This window comes from Mandrillus leucophaeus, unplaced genomic scaffold, assembly GCF_000951045.1.
Source record: "Mandrillus leucophaeus isolate KB7577 unplaced genomic scaffold, Mleu.le_1.0 Scaffold612, whole genome shotgun sequence".
NCBI classification, from domain to species: Eukaryota; Metazoa; Chordata; class Mammalia; order Primates; family Cercopithecidae; genus Mandrillus; species Mandrillus leucophaeus.
Window position 1 is genome coordinate 2,053,062 of NW_012106609.1, and position 15,694 is coordinate 2,068,755.

At 38.2% G+C, this 15,694-nt stretch overlaps 1 protein-coding gene across 2 annotated transcripts in view; it reads right to left on the reverse strand.

Moving 5' to 3' along the window:
• Positions 1-15,694, reverse strand: part of STAG1 (stromal antigen 1) — a 306,806-nt gene that overhangs the window by 259,579 nt on the left and 31,533 nt on the right. For both annotated transcript variants that reach the window (XM_012000038.1, XM_012000037.1), the window contains exon 3: positions 14,519-14,683. In XM_012000038.1, the coding sequence (XP_011855428.1) occupies positions 14,519-14,683 (165 nt within the window). The remainder of the gene's footprint in view (positions 1-14,518; positions 14,684-15,694) is intronic.

Sequence of the window (15,694 nt, forward strand, 5' to 3'; positions counted from 1 at the left end):
TTTTTTTTTTTTTTTTGGTCTCCCTCTGTTGCCCAGGCTGGAGTGCAGTGGCACGATCTCCATTCACCACAAACTCTGCCTCCTGGGTTCAAGTGATTCTGCTGACCAGCCTATTTTCTGTTTTTTGTTTGTTTGTTTGGTTGGTTGGTTTTTTGAGATGGAGTTTTGCACCCAGGCTGGAATGCAATGGCACAATCTCAGCTCACTGCAACCTCCGTTTCCAGGTTCAAGCGATTCTCCTGCCTCAGCCTCCCAAGTAGCTTGGACGACAGGTACATGCCACCACACCCAGCTAACTTTTGTATTTTTAGTAGAGAATGGGTTTCACTATGTTGGCCATGCTGGTCTCGAACTCTTGACCCTGTGATCTACCCGCCTCGGTCTCCCAAAGTGTTGGGATTAGAGGTATGAGGCACCACGCCCAGCCTTGTATTTTTAATAGACATGGGGTTTCACCACATTGGTCAAACTGGTCTGGAACTCTTAACCTCAGGTGATACGCCCGTCTCGGCCTCCCAAAGTGTTGGGATTACAGGCGTGAGCCACTGCTCCTGGCCTATTTTATTTTTAAAAAGCCAGTCAAGGCCAGATGTGGTGGCACATGCCTGTAATCCCAGCAGTTTGGGAGGCCGAGGCAGGCAGATGACTTGAGGTCAGGAGTTCGAGACCAGCCTAACCAACATGGTGAAACCCTGTCTCTACTTTAAAAAAAAAAAAATTCGCCAGGTGTGGTGGCATGTGCCTGTAATCGCAGCTACTTGGGAGGCTGAGGCAGGAGAATCACTTGAACCCAGAGGCAGAGGTTGCAGTGAGAGGAGATCGTGCCATCACACTCCAGCCTGGGTGACAGAGCGAGACTCTATCTCAAAAAACCAAAAAAACAAAAAACAAAAAATAGGCCAGGCAGCAGAATCACTTGAATCCAGGAGGTGGAGGTTGCAGTGAGCCAAGATCGTGCCATTGCACTCCAGCCTGGGCAACAGAGTGAGACTTCATCTCTAAATAAATAAAATAGAAATGCATATTATCTCTGAGAAACAGAAGACAATTCAAACACTTCATAACTAAAAACTAAAAGACTGGGAGAAATGCAGTTTACATTTAGCACTTTGCTTTTATGCTCAAATAACCTAAATGTTACTCATATGACCAGGACTTACTGTAAAATATCCTGGACCAGTTCCAAATATCGGTCTAAGACATGCACAAGATGATGAGCTGTAACTGTAGAGTACAAAAATGAATGGGTATAAAGGTAATTCAGCTGAATCTCTAAACAGGTTCAATGATGATAGCTTTATAAAAATACAATTGTGGAAAATACCATGGGTTATAAAATCTGAAAATTTCTGAAGATCAAATTAATTAATCAGTTCTAAAACATGTGCCCTGGTTTAATAGTTCACTGATGGATGTAAATATTTCATCTATCCAATTAGTTATCTGTGAAGTTCCATTTATTTTATCTGATGATGCACAACCCCTCACACCAGGACCCCCCCGAAAAAGCTGTACTGGTTTTGGTTGGATGTTTTGTTTTGTTTTTTGCATAATCTGATTGAAATTCAATCTTTCACTTTATGCTTTCCCCATATTTTATTATATTTCATTAGACTTGTTATATTAAGAAAGTCGCTGCAAAATTATCAAAGACAAAATATGTACAAACATTTTTACGTAATAAAATATTACTAATAGCTTTAATGAGTGACCTGCAGAATAAACACTGGCAGTTTGTGGACAGAGTCTTTTTTCCAAAAAAAAGAAGAAGAAGAAGACAGAAAAAAATGTTTAAGTAAAAAAAAATAAGATTCCCTCGGCTAGGCGTCGTGGCAATATGCACCTGTAGTCCCAGCCACTCAGGAGGCTCAGGCAGGGGAGGATCACTTGGGCCCAGAAGTTCGAGGTCAGCCTGGACAACACTGATACCCCATCTTTATTTGAAAAAAACAAAAATCTGTTAAGTGAGAAGCAAAGCACATGCATTCCTGGTAAAACAGACAAGAAATATGGCTACTGTGCAAGTTCAAATACAGCCAAAATTTTCTTTTCAACAAGATAACTATAAAGTAGAATTCAGGATGAAGATGCCAAATCTTTCCATTTGGAACCAGAGAGAGTTAATTTAAAAAATTAAATGCAAGAAATAAAAGCACTGTTCCTCACATAAACTCATTAAACCTTTAAAAGGTATTCTGTCACTTTGAAATGACCCTGGGGTATCATCTTAACCTTTTTCTTTACATACTATCAAAGACATCATTCAATGGAGACCTCTTACATCTACCTTCGCTGAATTCAAGAGTCATATTTCTTGACCCTGGACCAAAAGGAAGAAACAATATTAGAAACAGCACTTCAAGAAAAGTTGGGACATGAAGTCAGAAAGAGAGGTAGTCCTGGGTCAAAACCATCAAACTGAAGAATGGAAGGAAAGGGAGGAAGGTAAGTTGGGGATGATGATGGACGAAGTATCTGCCTTGGGCCAAGAATTAAGTTTCAATCTGAATTGATCCTGAACCCTTCCTTTATATCTTCCCTACTACAGACTCATACTTGCTGATATAGTTTGGCTCTGTCTCTATCCAAATCTCATTTTGAATTGTAATTCCCATAATCCCCATGTGTCATGGGACAGACCCGGTGGGAGGTAACTGAATCATGGGGGCGGTATCCCCTATACTGTTCTCATGACAGTGAGTTCTCATGAGATCTGATGGTTTTATAAGCATCTGGCATTTCCCCTGCTAGCACTCATTTTCTCTCCTGCCGCCCTATAAAGAGGTGCCTTCCACCATGATTACAAGTTTCCTGAGGCCTCCCCAGCCATGCAGAACTGAGTCAATGAAATCTCTTTTCTTTATAAATTACCCAGTCTCAGGTATTTCCTGATAGCCATGTGAGAACAAACTAATACACTTGCCCATATATTCAACTCCCTCAATCCTTGATCTCTATCTTCTTATATTTCCCCAACTTTCTCCTGATGGTGATCACCAGAACTACAATGCCAGCAACAATGGCCACCAGGACCACTACAATGGCAACGCTAAGGTTAACTGCCAAATATTTCATGGTGGGTATAAGTAGGTGGCAATTTCTTATCCACATAGAGATTACCAGCAGAAGGACTCTTTATACAACTGCATTCTGGGGCTGCCACAGGCCTAAGAGTAATTTATCCTTAGCCCTCCCCTCAAAATAGGCAGGGCCCAGCAATGTCCACTGCAGACAGTCTTCTGAAAGGTTTTCTGCTACAACTTGATATAGATGATGCACTGCTTGTAATGCACAACCACCATGTACTTAGAATGGAGCCAATGGCAGTCACAAAAGAGCCACTGGCAGCTCAGCTTCTTTGTCTGAATTCAAAGGCACAGACAACTTGGCAATAATAATTTGTGACAAGAGTGTTGTTATCATTGGCTCAGGTCTTCCTTTTCCAAATTGTGGATGCTCACTAGGTTCACCTACCAACACAATGATATCTGGCTGCACTAGTGGGTCTTTAAATATCCTTTCTGCCACAGCTGGGGTTAGGCAGGCAATTAACATCCAAAAAGGTATGTTCACTAAAGTGTACCATGCTCTGGTCACTCACGCATGTTCTTTCAGAAATAAGGGATATAAACTGGAACAGTTCCTCTCAAAAGCCCAGTGCCTGGGACCAGCCTGGGACCCACCCTGCTCCTCACCTCACCCCAACACGTAGCACATTAACTTGTTCATGGTACGCATTAGGTGCGATGTATCTGGCCTTCACCACTAGGTAAGAAGCGTCAGGCCCAGATTACCTACCAGGGCCAGGAAAGAGGAATGAAAACAGCACAGGAGGATATCCAGAGGGGGCCTGGAATAAAGACCTAGAGTCAGCTGCCTCCCATTGGGCTGCCTTAGCAGCTTCTTCCTTTTTAAAATGGAAAATCCAATTTTGACAAACATCAAAAGGTATACTGCTAAAATTACAATAAAATATACTTTAATGATTATTAAAATATTAAGAATTTCAATTATTTCACAATCCACCACTCCCCATGGAAAAGACCACGTATCTATGATCTTTTACATATGAGAGAAATAAACATCTATCTTGGTTAAACAACAGTTATTTTCAGTTTTCCTATTTTATCTTCAGGCAAAAACTCTAAATGCTTAGAATATTATATGACTTTAAATTCTATACCCAATATTTTGCACTGTAGCAGTCACAGCTATTAACACATTTCTTGTATTATACACTCAAGTATTAATTAATTCTATTCAAGTACTTATATTTGCTTAGTTCAACAAAATTTTACTCTTTAACTTCATTACAGTATTTCTGTCTTTCAATGTGTTCTCCCCATCTTTGTCATAAAGTTTCATTTCAATCAACAGTATATGTGTCCTCTCATCTAATGTATCAGTATCATTTGTTTATAATTACAATCCTTATACATTCTTTGGCCATTTTAATACTTCTTGAAACTTTCAAGCTTCTCAATGAACGTTAGAAAATTATTAAAACACTTTTATCCATTCTATTAATAGCTCAGAAATGCATACAGGCCCTATTACAGTTACCATATAACTGTCAGTTCTACAACTTAGAAGTTAACAGGTGGAATGTAAATAAACCCAAAGCTGCTTTCCTCTTTCCTTGGTATAGTCATAGAGTAAAACTCAAGCCCAGCTACCTACTGGGGGAGAATTCCTCTCTGTTTGATGATACGAAGCGATTTGGCATGTATAACCCATCTATAATTCGGAAGTTGGAAGAAAACAATGTCACTATAAAAGTCCATACTTTCCTTTGACACTAGAACAAAGCTTAGTAACTCTAAGGGACAGAGAATGTCTGATCACAATCTCTAAGACACCTACCTCTTGCCCAATCATATTTAAATGGACAAAATTAGTTTCACCTTCAAAGTCAGTTGTCAAAAGCAAACAGAAGACCAAATTGCCTCACTAAGTATACTTAATTTATAGGCTAACAACAGTTCCTTATTCACATAAGCTGTTATCACTACACTAAGACCAAAGAAAGTTTGCTTAGTGTTAATCAACGGTTTATAATTGTATATTAATAGATAATTTGATTGGTATAAACTATTTCTTCTTCTAAGACTAGAAAGTCCATGAAGATAAGGGTCAGGTGAGTTTAATTAATATTGTAGCCCTGCGCCTAACCTAATTAGCTTGGAATTTTTGTTGAATGAATAAATGACAGTCCAACTTCTTTTTTTGAGACAGAATCTCACTCCCGTTGCCCAGGCTGGAGTGCAATGGCACAATCACAGCTCACTGCAGCCTTGACTTCCCGGGCTCAGGTGATTCTCCCACCGCAGCCTCCTGAGTAGCTGGGACTACAGGCACATGCCACCATACCTGGCTAATTTTTGTATTTTGGTTGAAATGGGGTTTTGCCATGTTGCCCAGGCTGGTCTCCAACTCCTGGCTCAAGAGATCTGCCTGACTCAGCTTCCCAAAGTACTGGGATTACAGGACTGAGCCATCATGCCCGGTCCTATAGTCCAACTTTTATAGTTGATATATAGATGCACAAAATGAAAATGCCAACGGATTACAGAAATTCACTTAAGCTCTTATTAACTCATAACTACTAAAGTAAAAAGTATCACTTAGACTAAATACATAGCTTGAAAGTTCCAAAATTCAACATGTATTTAATGTCACAGATCTAAAAGTCAGAATGTACAAACTACTCTCATAGCCATCCTCCAATACCTATAGTCACACAAATTTTCTTTCAGTCAACATTACCAAGTCAAACAACTAGGGACCACCTTAGATTTCTTCCTCTTTCTCATTTTTCATAATCATTCCAGAGCCTTAATATTTGCAGAATCTATCACTTCCTCTCCATTCTCACTGACCTTCTATAAATTTGAACGCTCTACTTCGGGAGACGGAGGCGGGCGGATCACGAGGTCAAGAGATCGAGACCATCCTGGCTAACACAATGAAACCCTGTCTCTACTGAAAATACAAAAAAAAATTAGCTGGGCATGGTGGCGGGCACCTGTAGTCCCAGCTGCTCGGGAGGCTGAGGCAGGAGAATGGCGTGAATCTGGGAGGCGGAGCTTGCAGTGATCCCAGATCACGCCACTGCACTCCAGCCTGGGCAACAGAGCAAGACTCCGTCTCAATCAATCAATCAATCAATCAATTTGAACTTTCTTTAGTTCCCTAATGGTCAGTGTTTATATTTAAAAAAAAAAAAAAGCCTTTGATTGGTCTGATTCCAGCCTTACTTGCCCACCAAATCATCATCTAAATTGCTCCCAGAAAGGCATTTCTAAAAATGAAAATACAAACAAGTCATTTACTTTCTAAAATACCGTCAATTTTACAAAAAGTCAAAACATTCAATGCTCAGAATGTAGTTTCTCTCAGCTCTATTTTTACAAGGGCATCTTATGTCCTCTATGGTCGGTAATAGATTTTATCTTTGCATTTCCTGTTTCTAAATTAAGAAACGTCTTCTGCTACTGCCTACCAAACTCCTACTCCTTGTGAAGATGCTGTGAACACTGTTGAAATGGCAACAAAGGATTCTGAATATTACATAAATTTATAGGATAAAGCAGTGACAGGGTTTGAGAGGACTTCCTCCAATTTTGAAAATAGTTCTACTGTGGTAAAATGCTATCAAACAGCATTGCATACTACAGAGAAATCTTTCATGAAAGGAAGACTTTCCACTAGCAAAAAGATTATGATTCACTGAAGGTTCAGATGTTCGTTAGCATTTTTAAATAGTATTCTTAATTAAGGTACATACATTGGTTTTTTTCAGACATAATGATATTGCACATACAATACACTATAGGGTAAATATAACTTTTATATGTACTAGGAAGCCAAAAAGATTGTATGACTCACTGGAACCAAACCCACAAAATCTCTGAGGTATATACCTGTGTATCATACAAACCTTTGTGGTCCTATCCTTTTTCTCCTATCTTTTCAGAAAGTAATCAATATAAAAAACATGATGTTAAATAACCTTGAGTATATGTTCACACTTTATAAGTACTGTAGCATCATGTGCTAATGCATCATTCTGCAATTTGCATTGAACCCTTAAAATCCATTTTAAAAATTTATTTGTACTGGTACCTAGAACTCTAGTTTACTCATTTTAAATACAGTGAAGAATTTCAGGCCAGGCATGGGGGCTCATATCTGTAATCCCAGCACACTTTGGGAGGCCAAGGCAGGCGGACTGCTTGAGGTCAGGAGTTCGAGACCAGCTTGGCCAACATTGGGAAACCTTGTCTCTACTGAAAACACAAAAAATTCAGCCAGGCATACTGGCGCACACCTGTAATCCCAGCTACTTTGGAGGCTGAGGCACAAGAATCACTTGAACCTGGGAGGCAGAGGTTGCAGTGAGTTGGGACCATGTCACTGGCACCCCAGTCTGCGCAACAGAGCAAGACTGTGTCTTAAAAAAATAATAAGAATTTTTTTTCAGAGTTTAAATATGCCACAGTTTATCAATTATCCTGTTTATTATAGAAATTTGGGATTTTTTTTTAGTATAAACAAAGCAATGAAAAAAAAATTCATTCCTATATATGCCTTTTATAAACATGTAAAAAAAATTGTATACAGAGGTTATATCTAAGAATTGAATTGGTTTTCTTTAATGTTACATTCTCAGTAAAGAAAAGAAGGAAAAAAGTGGTTTCCACAGTGTAAACACTCATTAAATATTTACTGACTGAATGAAAACGGGATAGTCAGTCATTCAACTCTTCTTGATATTACCAAAATATTCTCTAAAGGAGAATCTGTACTCTCATGAGTTGCTGTTCTACAACCTTACTGACTATTGGTATAGTCAGGCCTTTTTAATTACTCAATATGATGGGTTTTTTAAATAGTATTTTATTCTGTTACACCCACATTTTTTATTAGATTTTTATTTTGTACTTCACTGATTTTACTTCTATCTTGAATATGCTCTTGTTTCTGATTACTTGTTCTAATTGGTTATTAATGCCATACAGAAGGCTACTGATTTTTTTAATTTTAATTTTCTATCCAAATTAAATTTGGATAGAATGTTGCTGAACACTCTCATTAGTTCTAACAGTCTATGGTTTCTCTTGAAATTTCAACACAATTATATCCTCTTCCAATAGGGATACTTTTGCATCTTCCTCTTCAATTGTTATAGCTCTTCTTTTTTTCTTTTCTTTTTTTAATGCATTGGCTAGGTGTTTCAGTACAGAACAGCAGTGATATATGCTTGTATCCTGGGAATACACCTAAATTTCACTGTTATTTAAAAACGACATAATCTGAGCTGTAGGTTTGGAGGAGATAACCTTTACAAGCTAAGGAAGTTTCCTTTTGTTCCTAATTTATCAAAAGTCTCTGTTTATAAAAACTATTAGCTATATTTTATCACATAATTTTTCCTAACATCCTACATCACTTCAGGTAAGTAAGTATAGGCTTTTTCCTCCTGTAATGAGATTATTTGGACATTATACTAAAAGATTTTCTAATATTAAACCATCTTGGTATTCCTAAGATAAAACCTCCTGGTCCTAAAGTTTTCTTAAACTCAAATATTTGGGTTTAGTTGACCTTCTTTAACCTTTCTATTTAACTTCCATTTCTACTTTTATTATTCCTCTCTTCACAGTAATGTTAGGTTTGCTGTTTTTCTTTCTGGTTTCTTTTGCTTTTGCTTAGCATTAATGCCCTTAAGATAACACATCTAGCCAAATAACGCTTTAGCTGGCTGCAACATTTTCACTAACATTTCTTTCACTAATATTCACGTTACAACTCTGTGTATTTCCTCTTTAATACAAACTTTTAAAAAGCACATTTTTATTCTTCCAAGTATAATGCAATTTACCAGGAGAATTTATTTTACTGTGTATTTCAACATTAACTGCATTATAAAGAAAAGGATCAGACATTCCTTGATGAAATCTTTCAAAATTTCCTTAATACTTCAGTTATACTATACTATTTACAGCTATGTAATTATTTTCACTTATCTTGCTCACTCCTGAGAACAAACTTTGGATCAAAGGAAAACTGTCTGGAAATTTCTCCAAAATTATCTCTTCAAAAACTGTATCTAAGACCGTCTGGTGATTCCTCAAAGAACTAAAGCCAGAAATACTACTTGAACCAGCAATCCCATTATCGGGTATACACCCAAAGGAATATAAATCATTCTATTATAAACATACATGCACATGTATGTTCACTGCAGCACTATTCATAATAGGAAAGACATAAAATCAACCCAAATGCCCAAAAATAATAGACTAGAAAATGTGGTATGCATGCAGCCATTAAAAGGAAAGAGATTGGGCTGGGTGTGCTGGCTCAATCTTGTAATCCCAGCACTTTAGAAGGCTGAGGCAGGAGGATCACTTCAATACAGGAGTTCAAGACCAGCATAGGGAAACATGGCAAAACCCTGTATCTACTAAAAATAAAAAAATTAGCTGGGCATGGTGGCATGTACCTGTAGTCCCAGCTACTTGGGAGGCTGAGGTGGGAGGATCGCTTGAACCCAGGAGAAGGAGGCTGCAGTCACCTGAGATCATGCCAGTGCACTCCAGCCTGGGCAACAGAGCAAGACTCTGTCTTAAAAAAAAAAAAAAAAAAGGAACAAGATCGTGTTGTTTGCATAGATGGTGATGAAAGCCATTATGCTCAGCAAACCTAGGCAGAAACAGAAAATCAAACACTTCATGTTGTCACTTGTAAGTGGGAGCTGAATGATGAGAACAGCTAAACACATTGGGGCAGTGGGGAAACAACAATGGGGCCCGCTGGAGGGTGGGGGATAGGAGAAGGGAGAGCATCAGGAAGAATAGCTAATGGATGCTGGGCTTAATACCTAGGTGATGCAATGATCTGTGCCGCAAACCACCATGGCACACATTTACCTATGTAACAAACTTCCATACCCTGCACACGTACCCCTGAACTTAAAATAAATGTGGAAGGGGGGAATAAAAACCACTTTATCTCTTTTCTTCCCTCTGATTTCTTCCCTTGGCATATTCTGGAACCCTTCAATCTATACCAAAGTATTTAAATGGCTCTTTCATGTTTTCTTACCTCCTTATTTCTCTGGGCTACATTCTAACTGAATGTCTAATAAATGCCAATACTTGAATTCTCCCTCTCATGGCACCTAAAGCAGTATTTTTCCTCAATAACATAATGTACTGCTTTTTTTTACTTTTAAGAATTTACTTTCAATTTTCAAGGCTGCTCCTTTTTCATATCTTGTTTCATCTGTTCCTTTATTTTGTATAAGACAGAATTTCTTCTTTCATCTCTCTAGCATCTTTGACATACTTATTTATTACTTTATTATTTATCCCTCCCCTCTTATGTTTCTGTCATTACCTCCATGGCAGAACCAGATCACATAAAAGAGTGGGAATTTTCAGACTCTTCCCTAAGACAACATTGGGAATTTTCACAGATCCAGTCAACAACCAAAGGAACAGACATTTCAATTCAGGTGTCAGTTATAAGAATTATGTCTGTCTTCTCCCTTTCCTCAGCTTTTGATTTCCTGTAAGTGATGTTTTAATATAAATTGCCATGTAAACTACTATCCTTCTGAATATTAAAGGAGCTTCTATTAATAAATACAGGGACAATAAGCACAAACTGGGTGTCTCAAGGGCAACTTGAGATACACAATTACTCTAAACATAAGCCTATGCAGTAGTTATTGGCACTTTCCTTCACCCTGCTTTACAAATGGGGAGACTCACATTAGGCCTTGGCTTCACGTAATAAGCCCAATTCGATTCTCCTATTCTTCGTGAAGCACTTTAACACTCAACAGCCAAACTCCTGGCTCTAAGTATACGCTTCCCTGCCCTAAGCCCAATCCTGTTCATCACTTCCTAGTTTTCTTCCATACAAACCACAGAAATACCTACTTTGTTTCTAAATCACTGATGTCTACTTGTATTATCTTGCTCTTTATTTTTTTGTTTTTGAGACGGAGTCTTGCTCTGTCACACAGGCTGGCGTGCAGTGGCACAATCTTGGCTCACTGCAACCTCCACTTCCTGGGATAATTTTTGTATTTTTAGTAGAGATGGGGTTTCACCATGTTGGCCAGGCTGGTCTCAACTCCTGACCTCAAGTGATCTACCGGCCTCAGCCTCCCAAAGTGCTGAGATTACAAGCGTGAGCCACCACAGCCAGTCTAAAAAAGTACTATTTTTAATACAACAAAACTGCAAACAATTCAAATAAAATCTAGTTAAGTAAATCATAACCCAGCTATTTTAGGAAGTACTGCACAAATAATAAAAATCAGAAGGTAAATTCATAGGGAAAAAAGGGCCCAACAGACGGGCACATTAAAAAAAAAAATCACAAAAGTTTACAAATTATTTTAAATATAGTAAAAAATATAATATTAATAATTAAAATTACAGTAAAGTAAAAATAAAATGAAGCAGATTTCAAGAAACAGTAACAAGAAATTGAAAGGTGGGTTAAAACCAAATTATGGAAGGTACCAGAGTCCTGACTACTGATCATTATCTTTCAGAAAATGAGAAACAAAAAGTTTCAGCCAAAAACAGCTCATGCCTGTAATCCCAGCACTTTGGGAGGGTGAGGTGGGCAGATCACTTGGAAGTCAGGAGTTTGAGAGCAGCTTGGCCAACATGGTGAAAGCCCGTCTCTACTAAAAATACCAAAAAAAAAAAAAAAATTAGCCAGACATGGTGGCAGGCACCTGTAACCCCAGCTACTCAGGAGGTTGAGGTAGGAGAATCGCTCGAACCTGCGGTGCAGAAGTCGCAGTGAGCTGAGATCGTCCACTGTACTTCAGCCTAGCTGATAGAGACTCATTCGCCAAAAAAAAAAAAAAATTAAAAAGTTTCAGCAGAAGAGACACAGCACAAAAGAGCATAATTAGAAAACACTAATATGGATGAAGAATAGAATACCGTAAATTAAAACTGAAAAGACTCCTATTGGTCAATGTTTTATTTTAAATATAGATGACAATAAGAGTTTGTTCATATTAAAAATAAGGACGGGCATTAAGCTTTAATACAATATGCATGAAAATTATTTTTACATAAATATCTGATAAAATAAAGTCTTACATTTAAAAAAAGCGAAGGAAGGCCGGGCATCGTGGCTCACGTCTATAATCCCAGCACTTTGGGAGGCCGAGGTAGGTGGATCACGAGGTCTGGAGATCGAGACCATCCTGGCCAATGTAGTGAAGCCCTGCCTCTACTAAAAATAAAAAAATTAGCTGGGCATGGTGACGTGTGCCTGTAGTCCCAGCTACTCTGGAAGCTGAGGCAGGAGAATCACTCGAACCTGGAAGGCGGAGGTTGCAGTGATCAGGGATCACGCCACTGCACTCCAGCCTGGTGACAGAGACTCCATTTAAAAAAAAAAAAAAAAAAAAAGAAGCAAAATACCTGAAATGCAATTATTAAAATTTTACATAAAAATATACTTCTCTCATTTTTCTGCTTGTATTTCTACCTAAAGGTAGGAAACAACAGAAAACGTCTTTAAAATTAATGCTTCCGTAACTTGTTAACAATTCTTCTATTAAAGTATAATGAGGCCGGGCATGGTGACTCATGCCTGTAAGCCCAGCACTTTGGAAGGCAGAGGTGGGTGCAAGACTTGAGGTCAGGAGTTTGAGACCAGCCTGGCCAACGTGGTGAAACCCCATCTCTACTAAATATACAAAAATTAGCTGGGAGTGCTGGTGCACACCTGTAATCCCAGCTATTCAGGAGGCTGAGGCACAAGAATCCCTTGAACCTGGGAGGTGGAGGTTACAGTGAGCCAAGATCGTGCCACTGCACTCCAACCTGGGCAATGGAGCAAGAGTCTGTCTCAAAAACAGAAGTATAATGAATAAATTATCAAGCTTAATGGCAAAAGGTCACAAATCTATTTTTATATTAAACTTATGTAATTTACATATTGTCATCCATTGCTTTGGGTAACTGGAACTTCAATACATGTTTCACCATTTAGCATCATCCCACTATTTCACCTCCTTCCTTGCCCACACAAATTCCAAGACTCTTGAACACAACATATCAATCTGGTAACATACATAAAAAGAAAGAAACACTAAACACCCTTAAGGGCTTTAAAAAGAAATATAGGTTAAAAAAAAAAAATAGAAAGTATACTAATGAAAAGTTGTCTGTTTTAGTTCTAATAGTAATTCTGTTTCACAATTACCGTTTTTTTTTTTTTTTTTTTTTTTTTGAGATAGAGTCTGGCTCTGTACCCCAGGCTAGAGTGCAGTGGTACAATCTCGGCTCACCGCAACCTCCACCTCCTGGGTCCAAGCAATTCTCCTGTACACTTCTTGTGAAAGGTGCAACAGTACAATTTATGGGAGAGAAATATAGTGTTCATATATCTCACAGTTTAAAAATATCCTTTAGCCAAATAATTCCACCTCTATCGTTTTAAAATTTTTAAAAAAGTAGAGACAAACATAAACAAACACATTTTATGATAGTGATAAAAATATACACACTCAAGAAAAACAATTATGGCTTATCCTTATAATGCGTGAGTGAGAACAGTGCTCCTGCAGAATACTTAATATTTATGGACTAAATGAGAAGAGATAAAAGAGTAAGAAAGTTACGGCTGGGCGCAGTGGCTCATGCCTTGTTTGTAATCCCAGCACTTTGGGAGGCTGAGGCAGGTGGATCACGAGGTCAGGAGATCAAGATCATCCTGGCTAACATGGTGAAACGCCATCTCTGGCGCGGTGGCTCATGCCTGTAATCCCAGCACTTAGGGAGACCGAGGCGGGTGGATCACGAGGTCAGGAGATCGAGATCATTCTGGCTAACATAGTGAAATGCCATCTCTACTAAAAAAAAATACAAAACATTAGCCAGGCGTGGTGACGGGCACCTGTAGTCCCAGCTACTCAGGAGGCTGAGGCAGGAGAATGGTGTGAATCCGGGAGGCAGAGCTTGCAGTGAGACCAGATCAGGCCACTGCACTCCAGTCTAGGCGACAGAGCCAGACACTGTCTCAAAAACAAAAAAAAAAGGGGGAAGGGAAAGGGAAAGGGAAAGGGAAAGGGAGGCAGTTACAAATGATGTAGTTCTGATCATTCCTAATTCACTACTTAAGAATTTTTTTTATACCCTTTCTTCTTTCAAATACTCTAAAAGACACATATGTTACTTATACTAAATCAGATTCCAAAAAAATATATCAAGACAATAAAAATTCTCTTGGGCAGCTTCTAGCAGACCTTTTTACTTAGAACAATTTAAACAAAAGTACATCTTACTATTAAACACCCATTCCTGACACTCTTTGCAAAACAAAGCAAAATAAAAACCTTTCAGAATAAACTGAAAGGTTGCTTATGTAATCAACAGAAGTATATAAAGTGCCAATATATACACTAACTGATTCCACATAAGTTATTAACCGTATTGCTTTATACATGAAATAAAAACTTAAAATTTACCTGCATTGCACTTTTCCCCAGTTTCACCACCTCAAATAATGTGACAGGCTCCCCTTCACCATTCTGTTGAGGGTGCCCATTAGCTCTTCCACGGCCTGCTCCTCTAATTCCAGCTTCAATTCTGCTCTTCTCACCTGGAGATTTTCGAGGTTTCTTATTTGTAGACTGAATAAAAAGATTAAAAAAACATTAAATTCGATTTAGGTTTACTTTGCTTTATATAAAATGATCACTACTATAGAAGAAATATAATCCCTAACCAAAAAAACCTTTAAAATTTCTTCTCAGTGATTAAAAAAAGTACAAAGAGCAAAACATAAGTTTATATATAAAAGGTATGAACGTAACTTTGTTTTTTGAGACAGAGTCGTGCTCTGTCGCCCAGGATATAGTGCAGTGGCACTCTCTTAGCTCACTGCAGCATCCTCCCCCCAGGTTCAAGCGATTCAAGACCTTGCCGTTATTTTAAAAATATATACATATGTATACGTGTATATATAATTATATATATTTATATTATATATAAATATAGATTTACCTGCAGAAAATGGACAAAGCAAAACCAAGAAGAGTCCAGCTTCTGGTGAAGCCGGAGAAAAAGAAGCCAAGTCTGATTAATATCATATACTATTATCAGTGGTGCCTCTATTCTAGTACAATCCAGAGGAATATTTTTATCAACTACCGTATAAATGCAAGTTGTTTAGTAGCTCTAGAAACATTTTTAAGAAGAAGGGAATCCCACCCACATCCCATTGTTAAACTATAAATGCTTTTTGTTTTTAAGAGGTGAAATCATTCACCGGGTATTTTTTGGTACAACCAGAAAATAGGGTGGGATACTGAATTGTGGGAGGTTTTGACTGTCTTGGCTGTCAGCTTAACATTCCATAGATGGGGGTTACTTTTCATATCCTAAAATACAAAGCATATAAAACGGCAATATGGAGTCACAGTCCTGAATCAAAAAAATTTTTTTGCATTTTAATGTCTTGGATACTTTAAATTATTTCTATTCCATGTTGGTTTTTTAGCAGAATTTTCTTTCTTTCCTTTTTTTGAGACAGAGTCTCGCTCTATCACCCAGGCTGGAGTGCAGTGGTGCGATCTCGGCTCACTGCAACCTCCACCTCCCAGGTTCAAGCAATTCTCCTGCCTCAGCCTCCCGAGTAGCTG